General features: G+C 39.6%; 1 protein-coding gene across 1 annotated transcript in view; it reads right to left on the minus strand.

Annotated features, from left to right (window-relative positions):
• Positions 1–5,055: 5,055 nt before the first annotated feature.
• FAM171B (family with sequence similarity 171 member B) overlaps positions 5,056–20,269 on the minus strand; it is a 64,167-nt gene continuing 48,953 nt past the window's right edge. The window contains exons 5-8 of the mRNA XM_059168660.1: positions 18,635–18,805; positions 14,686–14,802; positions 9,849–9,972; positions 5,056–9,597 (exon numbers count right to left, since the gene is read on the minus strand). Coding sequence (XP_059024643.1) covers positions 8,259–9,597; positions 9,849–9,972; positions 14,686–14,802; positions 18,635–18,805 — 1,751 coding nt within the window. The 3' untranslated portion in view covers positions 5,056–8,258. The remainder of the gene's footprint in view (positions 9,598–9,848; positions 9,973–14,685; positions 14,803–18,634; positions 18,806–20,269) is intronic.

Consider the following 20,269-nt stretch of genomic DNA (forward strand, 5'->3'; position numbering starts at 1 on the left):
GCTATGGCTGAGGTCACAGAGGTTGATGCCTCTGTTCTCCTCTAGGATTTTGATGGGTTCCAGTCTCACAGTTAGGTCTTTCAACCATTTTGAACCTATTTTTATGTATGGTGTAAGAAAATGGTCCAGTTTCATTCTTCTGGAAGTGGCTGTCCAATTTTCCCAATACCATTTATTAAAGAGACTTCACCCCCATTGGAGAGTCTTTCCTGCTTTGTTGAAGATTAGTTGACCATAGAGTTGAGGGCCCATTTCTGAGTTCTCTATCTGTTCCATTGATCTAGGTGTCTGTTTTTGTACCAGTACCATACTGCCTTGATGATGACAGCTTTGTAATAGAACTTGAAATCTGGGACTGTGATGCCACCAGCTTTGGTTGTCTTTTACAATATTCCTTTGGCTATTTGGGGGTCTTTTCTTATTCCATACAATTTTTAGCCTTTAATGAGTGGTCTTATATAGGAGCTGTTCCATGTGGGCCAGAAGTACAATCTCCTTTGGTCACCAGAGCCAAACGCTATATGGGCATTCCCTTGTATGTACTGTATTGCTCACTAGCTATGGTAGGGTTGCAGCTGCTGTACAGGGACATGGGGCCCGGGATACTTTCCCATCCCACTTCTGTCCAGGGGTTCAGGGTGCTCACCCAACCCAGTTGTGTCTTGGCTGCTGAATAGGGAGGGCAAGGCTCAGGGTGCTCCCCTGGCCAGTTGTAGCTTGGTATCTGTGAAGGTTGTACAGGGATCAGGGCTCTCACCCGGGCTGTCTTCCTCTCTACTGCTGAGCAAGGAACATGGGGCTTGGGACACTCACTTGACCTTGTGGTTTGGGTGTTATGTTGTATGGGTGGGGCTCAGGACGCTCACCCGGCTCAGTTGCAGCACAGGGTAGGTAGATCATGCTCTCTGGTGCTGGCAGGTTGGAGGGAAGGCACCAAAAATGGTGCCCTTTGACTCTGTCACCAGCAGATTACAATGAGATTGTAAAAATGTCTGCCAGGACTTCCGTCCCTGCATAGAGTTCCTGAAGATTCCTGTCTCGCCAGTAGCTGCTTTAAAGTTAATAAGTGGGTCTCCCTTGCTTATGGCTTAGACACTTTTCAATCTGTTGCTTTTGTGCTGGATCTCAGGACAAATAAACCATCTAAGAGTGTGATTTCTGTATTATAAGTCTATGATTCTCCTGATTTTTATTGCCCAGATTTTCAATACCAGACACTTTGGAGGCTCATCTTTATAGTGCCAGCTCAAAGGGTTGGGTTGCCGAGTATGGGGAACAGCCCCTTTACTCCTCAAAAGAGAATCCTATATTTTGGGGATCCTTCCAGGTTGTGGGGTTACCACATCAACAGTGGGATCCAGAGAAAGTTCATGTCTTTGCTTCTTTTACTCTCAGTGCATGTCTTGTCTTTTTTGTGAATATATTGAATTGTTTTAAATACATTGTTCATCTAATTTTCTAGTTCCTCCCTTTCAGAGTAAAATTATTCGATATATAGCTCCAGTTTGTTGTGTTCCTGGAGGAGGTAAATTCAGGGTCTTCCTATACTTCTGTCTTGGATCCCCTTCTCCTTAATTTTATAGGTCCTCTTTTTTCCCAATACCTACTGATCGTGATGAAAAAGACAACAGTAATGGCTGTAACAGAACTCAGTTATCCAAACATAGCCTTCAAATGACAGTTAGTTTGCAGTGACTGATAATCATGAATTCTTAAATGGAGATAACCTTGGTTTAACAAGGTTGAGCCATAAAATCAACCCCTTATAATTTAAATTCATCAAATGTAGTGTCAAAAAATCAGTAATATTTGCTAGCCTGTGTTTTTTCCTCTATCAGCTTATTTAAGTTTTCCATCAGCCATGTAAAGGGGGATGCATGAGAAATCTCGATGCCCCACCAATCCTTACACTTCAGAGCATCTGAAAGAAAAAGACTGATCTCTCCCAGCCAGCCGGTTCCCTGAATAATCAGTAATAAACACTAAATGGAAAAAAAAATAGTAACAATAAAATATATGGAAAAGTGCATGTTAATAATTAAATATTTCTGGGGGCACCTGGGTATCTTAGTGGGTTAAAGCTGCTGCCTTCAGCTCAGGTCATGATCTCAGGGTCCTGGGATCAAGCCCTGCATCGGGCTCTCTGCTTCCTCCCTCTCTCTCTGCCTGCCTCTCTGCCTACTTGTAATCTCTATCTGTCAAATAAATAAATAAATAAATAAATAAATCTTTAAAAAAATATTAAACATTTCTGTATCTAATGAATACAAATCTTCCAGAAGTCATCTAAGTTAGAAATCAGGGTTTCAAAATAGTATTTATTACAGAAAGCTGAATGTTATGGATAAATCTGAGCTAAATAAATACACTTTTTAAAAATACTTCCTATGTAAAACAAAAATTTTTTTCTAGACTGAAATATAGAAATAAAAATTGTTTTGCGCTATTTACTCCATGTTGCTTAACAGCCACAATTATGCTTTTCAATATTGTATTTAGGAAAGGTTTTTAACTAAGCTGTTCACATGTAGTAAGCCCCGAGACTCCTGGGAATGTAATTATCTGGTTTGTTTTGAATCAGACTGTCTGCAGTTAGTCTAGTGTTTTAATAAGGTCTATAAGGATTAGAATCAGTCAACATATGAATTATGAAACTTCTAGTCAGCCCGAAGTACACACAGAAAAAAAAGGCAAAATCATTTGGGAAGTTGGGTCTTCCCACATGACTGTGGTGTATTGTTTACAGCCATAGTAAGTTTGAAACTAGGAAATGTGAGATTCAATGAAGAAAGGTTTGTCATTGAAGGGAAAAATAATCATATACTTGTCAACATGTAAATTTTCCCAACAGAAGCAGGTGGTCTTTATTGACTGCAGCTAACAAAGTGGAAAGAAGTGTTATTGCAGTTTTGATCAACCCAGGTAATTTTAAATTGTGGTCTCGAAATTTATCTAATTGAGAAAGAAAATAGTTATCACAATTTCTCCCTGTGAAATTTGCCATATATATTTTAATTAAAATGTTTTTCCATCATTTGCAATTGATTTTATTACTTTTTTGGTATTTAGCATTATAAATTGATTATAATCATTGTGATTTTTTTTTTTCTAGTCAAACTGAAAATGTTTTTACATATTAAAAAGCCCAGTTGGGCAGAAGCTCCCTGAGTTCCCCCACTGCCACCAAAAGAGAGGCTCAAAATAAAGAAAAAAGATAAAGTCAAGGGAAGAATTTATTTTGATGGAGCAAGCGAATCTAAGACAATAGAACAGTGTTCTCAGAAGAAGTTTGTCCCACAGTTGCTTCAGGAGAGCTTATTGATGTTTTAACTCGTACCTTATCAACAGCGTGTAGTTTAGGGGAAGGTCCTTAATTAGCTGTCGTAAGTATCAGGGACTGATCGGTAAATCACTTCTGATAAATGCATTACAAAGTCTCCTAATTCCATCCACCTTTCCTATAGTTCTTACACATTAGTCTACTGATACGAATTTCCCTTCTGACAGGAGAATGCGATGACTGCCTCATGAACATCATCTGTTGGCTGCTGTGTATCTGATTGTGATTTAGGAAACCTATTTTCTGTTAAAAGTCAGTTCCATGTGAGCTCAGGTCCTGCGGGACGTCTCCAGAAACTGCATTATTTCTGTCCAGACTTAGACTATCCCAGTGGGAGACCAGGCCCTGGAACAAAGGTAGCCACAGCTGGGCTTACAGTCTATAGGGATCCAAATGAGAGCGTCGGTCTCAAACAGCACTGCTGACAGCCGAACCTGCAGAGTGTGTAAGTGGATTCAAAGCCCAGTTGCCATGAGAACGAACCAAAGGTATTTCTGCTGCCATTTTAATTTATGGAAGTCACACAAAATGTCTGAAAACATAGCAGCCAAGATAATGACTTTAAAAGATAGGCCGGGGTGCCTGGCTGGCTCAGCACAGCATACAGCACTTGACCTCAGAGTTTTAAGGTCAAGGTCCACATTGGGTGTCGAGATTACTTAAAAATAAAAATAAAATGGACATTGGGGAGGGTATGTGCTTTGGTGAGTGCTGTGAAGTGTGTAAACCTGATGATTCACAGACCTGTACCCCTGGGGATAAAAATATATGTTTATAAAAAATAAAAAATTAAAAAAAAACACTCATTTTAAGCTTTTTCTGTTGTTTTCCCTGGACAGTCTTTCCCAACATCTTGGATTTCATATATATGGAAATTACTTTCCCTTGAAAAAAAAAATGGCTTAGTCAGTTAAACGTCTAACTCTTGATCTCAACTTGGGTCTTGAACTTCATGTTGTGAGTTGAAGTCCCTTGTTGGGTCCACACTGGGCATGGAACCTACTTAAAATAAAATTTATTTATTATTTTTAAGTAAATTAAAGATATTCCAACACCCCAAAATGTAGACTCCCTGAACTTGAGTACGGTTCAGCTAGGTGAGCAGAGGGGCTCTTGAAGGACATGTAACACCCTAAGTGTGAACAGCCTTTGTGTGATTATATTATGTTTAAAGTCCAAATAATTTTAAGTGGAGAAGGCAGGGATACTGTATCATTTTCTCACTTACGTATTTTGCATGCTGCAATTTTATTTTATATTCTATGACATATCTTAACAAGTCTTCTCAATGAATGGAAAAATAATTTGGCTATACTCGGCTTTCATAGTAAAAATGTGAAATTTGGAGAACATGAAATATAAAGAGAAATCAAGTTCATTATAAAAACAAAGAGTATTCAAATATTTTTATTTTGACACAGGGAGTCTAAGAGTGGAAAAAGTAATAATTGAATATTTACTAGATGAAATGACAGTTTAGGGAGGAATGTTTTGTTGTTTACCCAGAATTAAAGAATACGTCCAGGGGACGCTGGGTGGTAAGAGTTGAACATCCAGCTCCTGGCTTCTGCTCGTGTTGTGATCCTAGAGTCGTGGGACTGAGACCTGAGTCAGACTCTGTGATCAACACGGAGTCCGCCTGGGATTCTCCCTACTTCTCCCTAGGCCCTCCCCTCTCTAAAATAGGTAAATTAAAAAAAAAAAAATGCATCAAGTACTTTTTAGATTTATTGTCTTTAATGAGCTATGTTTAACATTTTACAAATCTTCAGATTGTTACAGTTTTCAGCAGTAAATATAGTAACAATGGCATTAAATACAGTGAACTGTGAGATTCCTCTGTTGAAATACAAAAGATAGAAATACTCAGAAACAAGGGCAATGTGTCAGCTTAAGGTCTGAGACGGAAAGGAACATGGTCACGTTCTTTACAACGCCAGCACACAGCTAAATGAGTAACTCATTCGCTATAAATGAATACAAACTCTGAGCTTCACCTTTTGGGAAGTTTTGGCGGACATTATTTGACCCACAGATTCCTACAACTCTGAATGTACTGATATCAGAGGACTCAAACACAGAAAGTGATCCGAAAATGATCGCCGGCGCAAAGTGGCGCTTTCGTTCCGCAACACTTGTGACCTTCGTGATTCTGCGTATTAGGAAAGGGCGTAAACCCTGTACAACTGCATAAATGCCATAAAAATTCATTTTATAAAGTCTCAAGATCATATGTATTCAAAAATACATATAGCTGTGCTTTAGTAAATGAATCCATCAGTTAATTGAGGGATAATTTTGCTTTTAAGATATATCCAAAGTAGATATACAAAGGATCCACAAAGGTTAACAATTCGTGATCAAAATTTGTAAGAGTTACATTGCAAAAAACTGTTGGTTTTCAATTTAAAAATTTAAGAAAGTTGTGAATATTGTAGGGTAATTATTACTTGGGTTAAGAAAAAGTAGATGGCTTCAGCTTTTTAACAGGAAATCTGTGAACTACTCACAAATGAGAAGTCGCACACTTATCATTAGAAAAGGTAAACTGCCTATACTTCCCCATTGAGAACAGAATGTGCAGTGTATAAAAAAAATATTTTTATTCTGAAACCCAAAAAAAAAATATTTCTATAAAAGCCCCTGGGGATACATCTCATTTCCTTTACGTAAGAATGAGTAAGTGGCATACTTGAATAATATACCCTTATATCAACATATGTATTCCGTCACCAAGCTAAAACATGAAACATTTTTATTTAAAGGTAGGGAAAATATAAGCTTAAAATATTGAAGTGCAACAGTTTACTATATAGTTTCTAACTTCATTCCAACATAGCTTATCAATGTAAACTGGATTCAAAAAAACACAAGAGAAATGTTACTTGCATGCAAAAATCGTTGTTCCAACATGAAACACTAGGTCTATATTTTTTGATTAACAAAACTGCACATCTGTTTAATTTGGCTAACAGAAAGAAAATGCACATCAGAGAAAGATGTTAGTGTATCCTCCCAACAAGCACGTCTATGTCAAAGGCACTTCAGCAGAGCACTAACTGTAACCTCTTCCGAGTCATTTCCATCTATGCCACTTTGATGCATCTTTCTGTAGACCAATATAAACCTCCGACTCCAGAAACTAACCCTAGGTATTACCCCAAATATCTCTCTCTCCTATGGATTGGGTAAAACATGGCAAACTTTTGCCTACGTTTTTAAGTTCTTTGGGTTAACACAGAAAGAGTACTATCCAACAGGTTTGGTGTTATAGGAAAAACTGAAGTAATTAGAGGAAAAAAATGGCTGAAGTCGACTATCTTGGGGGGAAAAAAAGCAGTTGTCTTTCATTGACTATCCATCTGTAGTTTGACTATAACTAATATATTAGGCTATTTTGCTTCTTTCAAATTGTTTATGTGCCCTGGGTCTCTCTGTTGCTCCTGTGTTGGAGAGAAGCGGATGAGAAATACAATAATCTAGTCTGACTTTTGCCCCTGAGAGAAGGGGGAGCTGCTTCAGACATTCGCCTTCACGGAAATTTGGAGAAAACATGGGATGAATTGATTTTAATTAACAAAGAGCTTTATTTTTAGGACATATGAATGATAATTTAGAGTTGAAGACAATTATAATTAAAAACAGCTGTTGAATGTGTTCATACTTAATTCTTTGCGATGATGAAAAGAACATGAATATATTACTTCCAAAACTAGAAAAACGTTGCAAATGCTAAAAGTGATTTTAAAAAAACCTTTTATTTCTCCATTAAATCGAAACATTTTCTAAAATATCTTTTACAAATGTCAAGAGAAAAGCATCTGGATATACGCGTAACATTCTGAAGGTATTTTTGAGTCTAGGAGAAATAGAATTTCTTTTCCTGCTTATGAACATTTAAAAAATAAATGTTTATTTCCTTTAGTTTCACATATTTTGTTAATAAACTGAAAGCTGCTTATGAATACTTAAATATTTTTAAAATCAAGTTTAAAATGAACATCTGAATATTAATTTTAAATTCAAGTTTAAAATGAATGAATTGTGGGGGACAGAAAAATATCTTAAAGCTGATTTTAGCTTACATGTATCATTGATTCTTAAAGTATGGGGTTTTGTTTTTGTTTAACATTGCTAAAGTTTTCCTTGACAGTTTCAATCATTTCACTCTAGAAGTAGGGAGAAAAGAAAATTTAAAATAAAAATGGAAGTATCAGAGCATTCTTTTTTCAGATTTCTAAATAACAAGTTAACACCTCATCATTTAGTCTGTGAAGTTATATCCAAAAACAACCAAAGAGCTGCTTTTTCCCTCTCTAACAACCACGTAGCTTCTTGCCTATCTTACATGAGCAAGATTTATTTTGGGGTTGGTACAGTGCACATGCATTTTATTGCAAAAAGGGAAATATTGTTTGGCCTTTAAATTCTAGAGGAACATCGAGAACATTTATCATTATTTTCATCTACAGGCAGAGGAGAACATAATAGTCTTATGTCACAAGACTACGATGTCCAATAGTTTCATTTCTAAATGTTTACAGGGGCGGGCATGAAAGCAGAGGCAACTTTTCTGAAAGCGACTTTCGGAGTGCGCACTTCACTGTTTTTCTGAGAGAGGGCTACATTGGCTGACTGAGCAGGGTTTTCAGAGAATTAACGTCTTGAAGCTACTTCACATTTTGAGCTCTCGGATACTTCAAATTCATGACTCAAAAGTAAATGAAAAGAATAGGTCAAAAAAAGCATTGCTTGGTATCTTTCTCTTTCATTAGTGAATTGCCATTTTACTATTTACTCTGCTTGAGACACGTCCAGGGACCATGACTGCTCAGTTCCAACTTCTTCAAAAGTTCAGACAGCGGCTTGCAAGGAGCAAGAACAAACACGAGCCAGCACACTCACAACGTCCTCGGCGTCAGTTCATGGGAATCAGTGGGCGTTCCTCTCGCTTCTTCCAGATAGTAGTCTTGCTATCTTTTTTGGCGAGTGGTGGTCTGCCCCTTTTCTTGGTAGGGGATAGACTGGCCTCAAAGCCTTCAACAGCACTTCTTCTTCCCAGAGACTCTTCCCCGGGGTGCTCCAGGATTGCTGCACCCCCTCCATCCAGGATGTGCCTCAGAGCTGGGTCCTCGGGGGAGCAGACGGTGGTTCCGCTCTCACTGCTGCTCAGGTCTAAGTCTTCTAAGTAGAGGATCTTCGGCTGGTGCATGCTTTTGATGAACGTTTTCTCCCTCTCGAGTCTTCTGCTTGAGAGGTGCTCATTCATGTCCACCCCAGAGTCCAAGCTGGTGTCATTGCTCTGGGTTCTCTTGCCCTTTTTCAGGTCTATAAAGGAGTGTCTCACTTGTGCGACTGGTTTTCCATCAAGAGACACGAACCATGCTCTGGGGTGGGGGGAAGGCTTTCCCTTGGACAGCTCCAGGAGCGTCTGTTCTGAAATTCCCTGAAGCTCTGAGGAAAAGGGAGTCATTACGACAGCCTCGTTTAGCGTTCCCGGAACAGAAACCGACTCTAGTAAGCTGTTTGAGTATCGGCTCCAATCTGAAGTCTGGGACGGCAAGCTCTGCTGACCTTCAAGGGGGATATTCTCTTCCCTGGCATCCGGGGGCTGTTCATGAGAATGCACTGGCATTTTGGGTAGTGTCTGTGTGAAGTTCTCTCTACTTACTGGTTCCATCAACTGACCGTAGACTAACTGTCCCTTTCTTGGCAAAGTAGCTGACTTAGCATGTAACTGCTCTGGAGGGGAGAAGAGGTCAGATGTCTGAAGGATGGCAATCGGCTGACTGTAGATATGCATAAGCTGTTCAGGAATGTGGGAATGTCCATATGCCTCTTCATGACCTGGGCGGTATCTCTTTTCTTGTGCATCACCTAGAGATGAAGACAGATTGCTGTTAATATGTTTAGGTTGTTTGGACCCTACATTGGGCTCCAAAGACTGTGTTGGGTTTCTTGAGTAGTTGTTTTGATTGGCTGATAGAAATGGAATATCTTCATTGTAGATTTTAAAATTGTCCCGAGTTTTTACCATGGAAACTCTTTCTTCTGCTTCTGCCTTTGCTGGCTCCTTTTTCTGAGGGCTATATGAGGAGTTTTTGGCATTAAATAACTGTGACTTGTCCTCAGCTTTTAATGAAACTTTGACTGAACTTATGTGATTTATGTGTGTTGTTGAAGTTGTCTGGTCTCTCTTGAGGACTTCAAGTTTAGTGATATTTCTTTCTCTTTTCTGCGGAGTACCACATTTATCCCTAGAGTAGAGGAGATGGCAAAAAGTGTTTAAAACTTATGATTTAGAAGAGTCATAAAAAAAAAAAAAAACTATCCCATGATATGGTATTAATATATACAATGCTACTGTTAGAGTATATCCACTTTTATTTTAATCTACATATTGTAAAGATCAACCTACTTATTTTTACAAAGGAACTTTGTAATACCCAGAACACACTGACATGATATTATGGCAATTTTCTGTATTTATAAATAGTATTTTTCTTACCTGCAATAACAAAGAAGTACAGCAAAAAATCCAATGACAATGACTATTGTTCCTCCTAATATGGCTGTGAGAAACACTGTGTGGTAGGCGCTTATGTCCCTTCCGCTTCCGTGTATACCTGAACCTAAATGTGAAACAGAGAAAATATATTGTTTTAGATAAAATTTTCAACCATGTCCTACTCTGGGTACGTGCACATCGAGTAAGTCTGGGTACACAGTGCTGTTTGGTTGCTCCTGTCTCAGGGGCAGGCTTCCCAGTGGGCAGAGCACATGTTCCCTACACTTTGGGCTTCATGGGTTGACTTGTTCTGCTCAGTGAAATGTGGACACCGTAAATGGGGCTGCATGATATGGTCCTGCCCTCTTGCTGAGACCCTCTTACATGAACAGTGTATCCCGAAGTGCTGCCCTTCTTTCAACCTATGTTCTGGAATGAGAACAAATGTTGAATTGCATCAAGCCAAGCTCAACAGCCGTGACAGTGGCGTCCAGGCCAGGCAGCGAGGAAACCTGCTTCGGGAGGCGGTAAAATGGACCCACACTGTAGGGCAGCAAAATCTTCGGTGGATGAACTAGGAGAGGATATTTCTGTGCCCAGAGGTTTTGGGAAAGAGTGTTGGTAGTAAGACTTATTAGCTATGTTCAATTTAAAAAGAAATTTTAAAGATAAATCCAAAAAAGAATTTGCTGAAGGAAGTAGGTATGAAAAGTTTTTTAGAAAGAATCCAAAAATTGGGGACTTGAAGAATTCAAAGTTGCCACTCTTTCAGCCTGGCCTCTAGATGAAGATGCCACACAGAGGCACACATGGCCCAGGACCTTTCTACGTGAGGACACACAGAAACACTGCGGCTGCCTCAGCTTCACTACGGTCAAAGTGGATGAAAGCGCTCGGAGGGCCAGTTGGAGGCTATGAAGATTCTGCGTGCAAATAAATGCAGCTGATGTCGAGGTAAACCATGGTAATGTCACTGAGACTGCATGGTTCACAGTGACATAACGCGTCTACTGGTCATTAGCAACTAGAGTCTGCTATGTATTCAGGACGTTAAGAGTGGTGAGACAACAGGTTTCCTAGCAAACTCTACCATGGGAAATGTCCAGAATGAGGCTTTTAGCTTCACCCAGGGTACGAGAAAAGACTGAGGATCATGAATCTTTGGGTCCTTTAACTTTTGCACCATCTAATTTGATAAAACAGAAGTAATAATAATGGTAGTAGTAACGGTTTCGGAGAATAAGTATTGTGGTTATTCATACAAACTTGGAGCTAGTGTCCTCAATTAGAATCCTAGTCTAGGGGCGCCTGGGTGGCTCAGTGGGTTAAGCCGCTACCTTCAGCTCAGGTCATGATCTCGGGGTCCTGGGATCGAGTCCCGCATCGGGCTCTCTGCTCAGCAGGGAGTCTGCTTCCTCCTCTCTCTGCCTGCCTCTCTATCTACCTGTGATCTCTCTCTGTCAAATAAATACATAAAAAAAAAAAAAAAATCTAAAAAAAAAAATCCTAGTCTATTTCTTTTTTAAGAGAAACTTACTAAAATTTAATTTTCTTTAAATATATACCTTTCTTTCAGCTCACACGTTCGCTGGAGGAACAGAAATCCCCACCCCTGCAGGCAGGAGACTCCACGTCCTCAGACTGATACGGATGAAGCATAAAAGTACTAGTTACAGGGAAGAAGGCAGCTCTTGCGACCTTCACTTTCAGACACCCCCACCCCCGTCACTACAGGACCCTTTTACTCCTTAAACAAGTGCACGGGAATTCATTCGAGTGCGAGGGACCTGGATGTACATCTACACCCCAACACCACCACTTATTTCTTTGTGACATTCTCGTTTATTTCTTGGCCAAGTTTCATGAGTTTGTATCTTAGTTTGTGTCTGTCAGATCTCACCTATGAGGGTTGTTACAAGGATTAAAAGTAAACACTTCTTAAAGCACTTAGTGCGAGCACATGAGAAGCCATCAGAAAGTGCTAGTTCTATGACACCTGCTGTCGAAAGAAGCTTCAAGGTCATACAAGAACAGGCACCGCAGTACTGACCGCCATTTCCTGTACTAATGCTAAGTGATAGTAAAGTGCTTATCATATCTGACAGACAATCGAGTCTAGCACTGCACAATACGAAGATTCTTCAACCAGAAAAGAAATAAGAGTAACAGTTCTGTCTGCACATTCTTATCCAGGATCCAGAGCTGCAACGGAGTCAATCTGATAACTGAGTGACGTTCAGCTTCAAAGGGTGTATGAACATACGTTTCCACAGCGGAAACTGCACAGGGTTGCAGTGGAACACACTTCTGGAAATATGAGGTGGATACTGTTGCATTTCCCCCAGATTTTATATGTACAACAACAGCAAAAAGTATGCATGTATGTGTGTGTGTGTGTGTGTGTGTGCACACCCACCTAAAAAGAGAAAGCCAGAGAATTATATTTCCACTTAAATACATTTGAAGATGCATATTTAAAAACAGTCCTTAAGTACTTGTTTATTAAACTCGACTATAGCAATCTATGAAACATAACTTGATTTTAATTTCTCGCACTTATTTTCCAAGAAATCCTAGAGTTCTATTTGATTTTTTTTTTTAAAAGAGATTTAGTTTGTTATTAACAAAATTTTAAGTAAAGTAGCTCCAGAACACCAGACACTGGTCCATCAGAGGACCAACTTTGATTTAAACAAAATGTGATTTTATAATCTCAAATTTGGGGGGGATGAAGGATCATCATATCCAACTCCTGCAATTTAGAAATAAGAAAACTAATATTAAGATGGTAAGTATCTATTTCAGGCTCAGCCAGATATTTACTGGCAAAGCCAGAGCTACAGTCAAGCTATCTGTGTTTCTAGCACAGTGCTCCTCTGACTGTGATGCTTGCTGGTGGACTTTTGGAGCTATCACTAGAAGCTATCTAATTCAAGCTAAACGGGAAACCCACACTTCTGTGTTAGTGCTCTGATTCACACAAAGTCTTTTCCAACATATAAGCTAAAACAAAACTTCCACCTACTCTAGAAAATTACTTGACTTTTGTAATTCATAATTATATAAATTGTTTTCAGGTATCTTTTCCCTGTAAAGCACATGTCTCTATAAAACTCAAGTGTTCCTTAGATTATTTTTATTAGAAATTAAATAGCTTGGATTTAGTCGAGTTGAAGTATTAAATATTAATTGTTCTTTTTCATCAAGATTTCATTATAGTTGCAGATCTAGAATGAACTCAGGTCAGACAGCTGGCAAGACTGCAGGATATTTTGCCTCATGAAGAACAAAAGGAACCACCCTCTGGGTTTTGCATAATCTCGTAAGCACTAAAGTTCAAATAAAAATAGGAGAACATCCCCCTTGATCGTAATGGTTAATGGCACATATTTCTTCTACTGGAACACTAAATTTTGGTTGGATGGGGAAAAAAAAGGCTTGTCACCTTGCGTGGTTTAGAAGTCAAAGGTTGTCAATATAAAATGAAAAGAAATTAAACTATTAAAAAAGACACTTGCAGAAAGAACAGAGCCTTCAAATTATTACTAGACAGCCCTAGCAAAGTTAGGTGTCGAATGCTGCAGAGAAATATATGTAAAATGTCAGCCACACCCTGCATCGGGTCTGCGGTGGGTCTGTTCCCGACTAGCAATGAGCCCGCTGCCTCTCCGCTGGGAGCCAAGACCTTCAACGAACCAGAATTCTCAGACACAGGCCGAAAGTTAAAGAAATGACATATGCATTCAACCTTCGCACTGCGCCCAAAACCTCATGAAAATGACACTGAAGTTTTGCCTTGTTTTGTTTTTATAAATCAACCAACCCACAGGTTAAAGGAGAAAAGCAGAACAAGAAAAAAGAGCAAGCAGATGCAGGAGGCTGGAAAGTTGACTTAGCAAAGCTGGCTACCTGGACAGCCAAGAAGCACCGCCGCGGCCCACGAAGTGGGAGCAGGCCCGCGGTGCAACCGGTCTACGTGACCACAGGTTAGAAGACTTTCAGTAAGACTTAATGGATCAAACATGCAATGTTTCAGTCTTTTCAGATTTATATAACCCAAGATGCATGTGTGATTTCCTTACTACAAATCACAGATAGTCTGATAGCGTGTTAAATCTAGGAAAAATAAAATGCCCATTTGTCCTAGAACATGAACACACCATTGCTAGGGGACAAGTCCGAGCTTTTGTCCACCTTCAGTTCCTCTGTCAGGCCAACCTTCATCTGGGACAGTATGGGGACACAGTATGGGGACACTATTTTTCAACAGCCCTTGCCCCAGGAGTGTGCTCTCGACCCAAGTCTGGGCCGAGCAAATTCTTCATCCCTGGAAAGAAGGAACGGTGTGAGGAAAGGATTGCAGAGGACCAGGGTCAGTGACATATGCAGCAGCAGTCATGCCAAGACCATGAAACAGGCCTGCTGCTGGGCTTCCCTAGGACTTCTGCCTTTTAGAAGCTAGTTCTTTAGCCTTTCCTGGGACCCTATATCCTGATACACTCTATGGACGATCCCAGATCTGACCCTGTTGCTCACCACCCAAGGCTCTAACTGATGTGGTGGAATTTATTCTTGAAAAGTAAGCATTTGATTTGAACAAACTTTATACCTCACATATTCATCAGATATTAGAGCCATAAAGGACCTTATAGTTCATTGAGCTTCATCTTTTCTTACAACATATGAAAAATATTAAAGTTGAGATCAAGAGACTAGAAGCTTTTTCCAGCATTATATAGTCGGTAAGTGGCAATGTTCAGAATAGTCAAGACCTAGCAATACCAATTCCAGTTTCACTATCTGAATTTTTTTCAAATTGCTTTTATTTTTACAATACCTCTAGTTCCTGGAAGTGGAGCTGCTATCCAGTAGCCCAAATGTGGTGCGTCATATGTCCAAATTAAGTGATTATTATATGCCTTGACTGTCCCCCGGCCATGATTTATCCAAGCACCTAAAAAGGCAAGTAAAAAATACCAGTTAGTGGTATTTAATGCTGATGGGAATTTGCTGATAGTCATGTAGAGAACACTTTGCAGGACTTTCAAAGATTATGAAAACTCTGGCAATATATTATCATGGATAATGTATATTATATCATAATCCAGTTCAGAGAGGGGTGCCTGAAGCTCAGTCAGTTGAGCGTCCAACTCTTGGTTTCGGCTCAGGGTATGATCTCAGGTTCATGAGACCAAGCCCCATGCGGGCTCTGCACTCAGTGTGGCGTCTACGTGGGATTCGACCTCTTCCTCCTCTTCCCTCTCCTACCCCGTTCGCATGTGTCCTCTCTCTTCCTGAATAAAGAAGTAAAATCTTGAAAATATATTTATAGTGCATATTACAGTGATATATACAGTAGAAAGCACACATATTTAGGGAAATCATGAGTCCAAATAATGTTCAAATTGTGCATGCTGCGATACGGGAAGGATGTGAGTAGTGAAATCCAAATTTGTCAGTAGGTGGTTATGGCCACCTGTCCTGGGTTCTGATTAAATACTTATGTATGGGTTTTGGCCTTATTCATTTTTTTTATTAAATACTGTTTTGGTCTAGTACTGTTGGCATGACTCTTTTAGAACCAGATCTTTAAGAATATTTTTAAAATGCTATCTGATCTGGGGCCCCTGGGTGACCGGGTCAGATAAGCTTCCTACTCTTGGTCTCAGCTCAGGTCTGGATCTCAGGATTGTGAGTTCAAGCCCTGTACTGGGCCAGTGTGGAGCCTACTTAAAAAAGGAAAAATAAATAAATAAATAAAATGCTATCTGATCTATAAAATGCCATCCATGAGACAAATAATTCAGTAAAGCTCTTTCTCTGAAGACCTTTATAAAGTTGAGTATAACAGAACTTTTTATAAATTCATTGTATATTTCTACTTGGTTTGTTAATCCACTGTAATGATAGACCTACAACATGTAAAAGTTTTGTTTTGTTTTTTTTTAGATTTTATTTTTTGACAGAGAGAGAGAGAGAGACCGTGTGTGTACAAGCAGGCAGAGCAGCAGGCAGAGGGAGAGGGAGAAGCAGGCCCTTCACTGAGCAGGGAGCCCCATGAGGGGTTTGATCCCAGGACCTTAGGATCATGACCTGAGCTAGAGGCAGCCATGTAATGAACTAAGCCACCCAGGTGCCCCTAAAACAATGTTTTTAATAACGTAGACCAACTTGATGGAAATGGACCAAATTACTATGTTTTTTAAATAGTCACATTAAAATTAGGCATTACTTATCTGATATATGAATTCAAAAGTTTTGTTACTGGAAGGCACATTAGAGACAAAGGCCTTTATGGGGATAAACAATCAGAAATCAGAACTCAACACAGATATCCTTTGAAATGTTTTAAAACAGCGCTTTTTTCAACAAAGTAGGAAATCCAGGCCCAAATAAGTGATTTGTTCAAATTCCACAGCTTTTCAATGGACTAGACTCCAGGGCTTAGTGCTTTCAAGCCAACAATTACAACAGACTTGATCTGGTCTCCGTCCCCGTCCTGGCACAGTTTCCGACGTGATAAAGGTGGAAAGAGTGCTTCTTCTGTTCCTGACCACCCACTTTCAACCACCCTTGACTCTATGTCAATGAGGTGATATTCTGGAAAGGCCCGTGCAGGGCTGGCTGCCAGGGAAACCCACGCTGTGGTCAGAGGGCTGGAGCTCCACCGCTGCAGCTCCATCTTCAGAGTGGGAAGACGGGCCAGAGAGGAAGCACTGCCACCGCGGGTCAATGACCACGCAGCACGCCCACACCACGAAACGTCCCTGAAGGTTCCGAAGGGACGTCGGCAAACACATCGAGGTGGTGGCAGGGTGCTGCACGCAGAGGAGAGAACACCCTTTATAATAAACTGGTAATCCAGGATGTGAACTTTTCCTGTGAGCCCCCCCGGTTAAAGTCTACTGAAAAGAAAGAATTTCCCGAGTAGCAGCTGCAGGAGCTCTTGGGTTAACGGAGTTCTGTGGGCAGCTCTGCAGGTGCGGAGATGGCCACGGGGGTCTCCCGCTCACCGCGGGCTGGTCGGAAGCATGGGTGACACACGGGACCTGCACTTGGCCTCTGAGGTCGGGGCCAGGGGACAGTCTTATGGGACAGAGTCCTAACCCGTGGGATCTGATCTCATGCCAGTGTCTAAATTGAATAGAATTTTAGGACATCCAGCTGGCAGAGAACTGCTTCGTGTGAGAAGAACAACCCTCTCCCCGCCCCCACCCCCAACACTTGGAGACCAGACGTGAAGTAGTGAGCGTAGAATTGCGCGGAGACGAGACTGCGTTCCCTTACAACTGTCTTGTGTACTTATTAGTTTCCACTTTTTCTTAAAAACATGTATTTATTATTGCTTATTTTTTATGGTGACATTTATTTTGTTGTTGTTTTGTATTGCCAACTACCCTTCTAATTGCAGTGAAATCTTATTTTAAGTCTCCTTTGAAGGTTGATAGCTCCCTATTTTCAATCCACATGATTAGTCCGCGGCTCAAACACACAATCTTAAGCCTAAAATATCCGTACTTTTTTTTTTTTTTAAATAAATCTGTACCTTGTATGTGCAGACCACAAATGTTGGTTCTGCAAAGTGCACGGAAACTCCACTCTACAATCGCAGTGAATCCAAGAGTTTGTGCAACTGGTACTCGGATTAAAACAAAAAAATCTTTCTTTTCATTAGACTTTGGGCATAAGGTCCGAGCTCCTACACCCTTCTTGCCACTCTGAAGGCAAATCTTACCACACAACGGTGTTAACGCAGGAGAAACAGACAAGAGAAATCCTGTGAGACTGTCCAGGCTCGGTACCGGACTCTCACAAAACAATTGCGCATCATATCCCTTCTTTTGTTTTGTTTGTTTTGCAACTTAAAAGACTCCCATCTTATTTACATAGAAACACAAGAACAAAACCAAGGGAAGCAGAGGAGGAAAACATGCATCTATTTAGGAGGCTATACTCAGGGACCAAAATTGGTATCTGAGTTTTCTGTTTTCGGATTTTTTTCTGAAAATAATCACTCTATATCTTAATAACACAATGTTATTTATTTTCATGAAGTAAACATACATTTCTAAATTGCCTTAACCAACCTTTTAAATACAAGTTCATGTTGCATAGCAAAACAAAAGTCTATAAGAGTAGAAATAATTTTTTAAAAGTGTATTTCTACTTTTCTATTCAAGATCTTGGGGGATATAAGAGAGGCCTTGGAGGGGCACCTTGCTGGCTTAGTCAGTAGAGCACAGGATCCTTTTTTCCCCCCTTTTTATTGAGAGAGAGAGACCGTGAGGTGGGGGAGGGAGAAGCAGACTCCGTGCCGAGCTGGGAGCCCCACGTGGGACTCGATGCTGAGCCCACTGAGCCACCAGGTGCCGAAGGACATGACTCTTGATCTTGGGCTTGTTGAGTTTAAGCCCCATGTTGGGCATAGAGTTTAAAAAAAGAAAAAAAAAAGGGGCAAGGGAATGTGAATACATAATGCTATTTTTAAATGTAATATATTTGCATCATTTTCCCCACATTTGTATTAAACTAATCGCAGTGGGGCCAATTTTAGTCATTTTAAAGTGCTTATAACAGTAACATATGCTCTACTAAAGATAAAACATTCAAATATAAATGATGTATTTCAATGTTTCAAACAAGACAACTTAATTATTCTGTAGTAAACATAAAAATGTGCCAATTATACCTCAGTAAAGCTAAAAACAATTAATAGTAATATAGAAACATTTTTTCTAAGATCAAACATTCAAACATTCAAAAATATTTTCACCCAGCTCACATACCTGTGCTCATATCGAATGTCCAGGCAGGTATATGATCCCCTGCACTTAGATCATTTGTATGTAGAAGGGGGAGAGAAACTTGAATAGAACCATCCACTTTTAATTCTTTCCCTCCAGAATATATTTTCACACATATTGCAGCAAGAGGAGTCAATTCAACACTTTCAAAACCTAAAAAAGACAGTTTATTAAGATCATATGTAAAATACCGGTTGTAGTTACAAATTAATAAAATAGGGGACTAAAATATTTAATTCCTTTATTCACCTACAGTTATCCATTTTAATACCAATAGTACTGGATCGTTATTAGAGAATTTAAAATATAAACACAGATATAGCTATATAACTTGACAAATCATTATGAGCCTAGAGACCTAATTCTTCCAGAGTCTTGTGATTTTAAGGTCACCGGAATCTAATTCAGCGTTTTAAAAATCTATGAAACAACAAAAATACATCTCACTAGTGTCCTACCCAAATAAAGGTTCTATCATATCACAGCATCAATGCGGATATGGGTCTAAAACTTGGACCCTTCTCCTCCCAAAACCATCTGCTTCAAGTACGAGGACAACAGAGTTGGTTATACTCCTTAAAATCACCTTGTGTCAAAAACATCCTGACTCAAATGCAAATATTTTTTTAACATTTTATTTATTTATTTGACAGAGATCACAAGTAGGCAGAGAGGCAGGCAGGGGTGGGGGGAAGCAGGCTCCCCGCTGAGCAGAGAGCCCGACGGGGCTCGATCCCAGGACCCTGAGATCATGACCTGAGCCTAAGGCAGAGGCTTTACCCACTGAGCCACCCAGGCGCCCCTCAAAATGCAAATTTTGATAGGTTTGACAAACATGAAAGAAAACCAGCAATACTGTTAGCTGATAAAGGCAATAAGCTTTAATATACACTTGACTAATAACATAATTGAAAGAATATAAACTTAGACTAAATATTAGTATTAAAATATGACTTAGATTTCAAAGCTTCAAAAGTAGGGAAAAGGAGATGAACAGAATTGGTTGCAGTGTTTTGCCTAAGGTTTTAAAGTATGATTATACATATAATTTATAACATGCCTTAAATATCAGGAGCTACCCACATTTCTCTATCACTGAGGGGAAGAGTAGAAAATGCATTTGTTTTCTTTTTTAAATATTAGCAATGTTAAAGTAATAACAGACACCAGAATAGGTATAATGAATAAAGTAATATGGTTAATGATGTTATAATACAATGTAAATTTTCTATAAAGAATTAGATCATTTTAGATTTCCCAAGTACATTTACTAATACATTAGGAAGAGTTGACTAAAGTATATTCATTACATATTATTTGCTCTTCATGGATAGACTTGAACCTTCAGCTTAAAAGCTAGAGTTTTGTTCATTCATTTAGCAAATATTTATAACAGGGCCCCAGAAACACCACATGCTCATCTTGTTCCAGAAATGCAGTGGGTGCATGAGCTCTTACACTGGCTTGCAATATTTTTTTCACCATCTTCATTACTATCAAAAAGGCTTTTTTGCATTTCTTTGCCCATTGTCATTCCTGTCCCCACTGGAATGTAAGTGTGTGGTAGAAGATACCTTACCAGGTCTTTGAAGAAAATCTGGAAAGACAAGGTAAGTG

Source organism: Mustela lutreola, chromosome 3 (assembly GCF_030435805.1).
Source record: "Mustela lutreola isolate mMusLut2 chromosome 3, mMusLut2.pri, whole genome shotgun sequence".
Lineage (NCBI taxonomy): Eukaryota > Metazoa > Chordata > Mammalia > Carnivora > Mustelidae > Mustela > Mustela lutreola.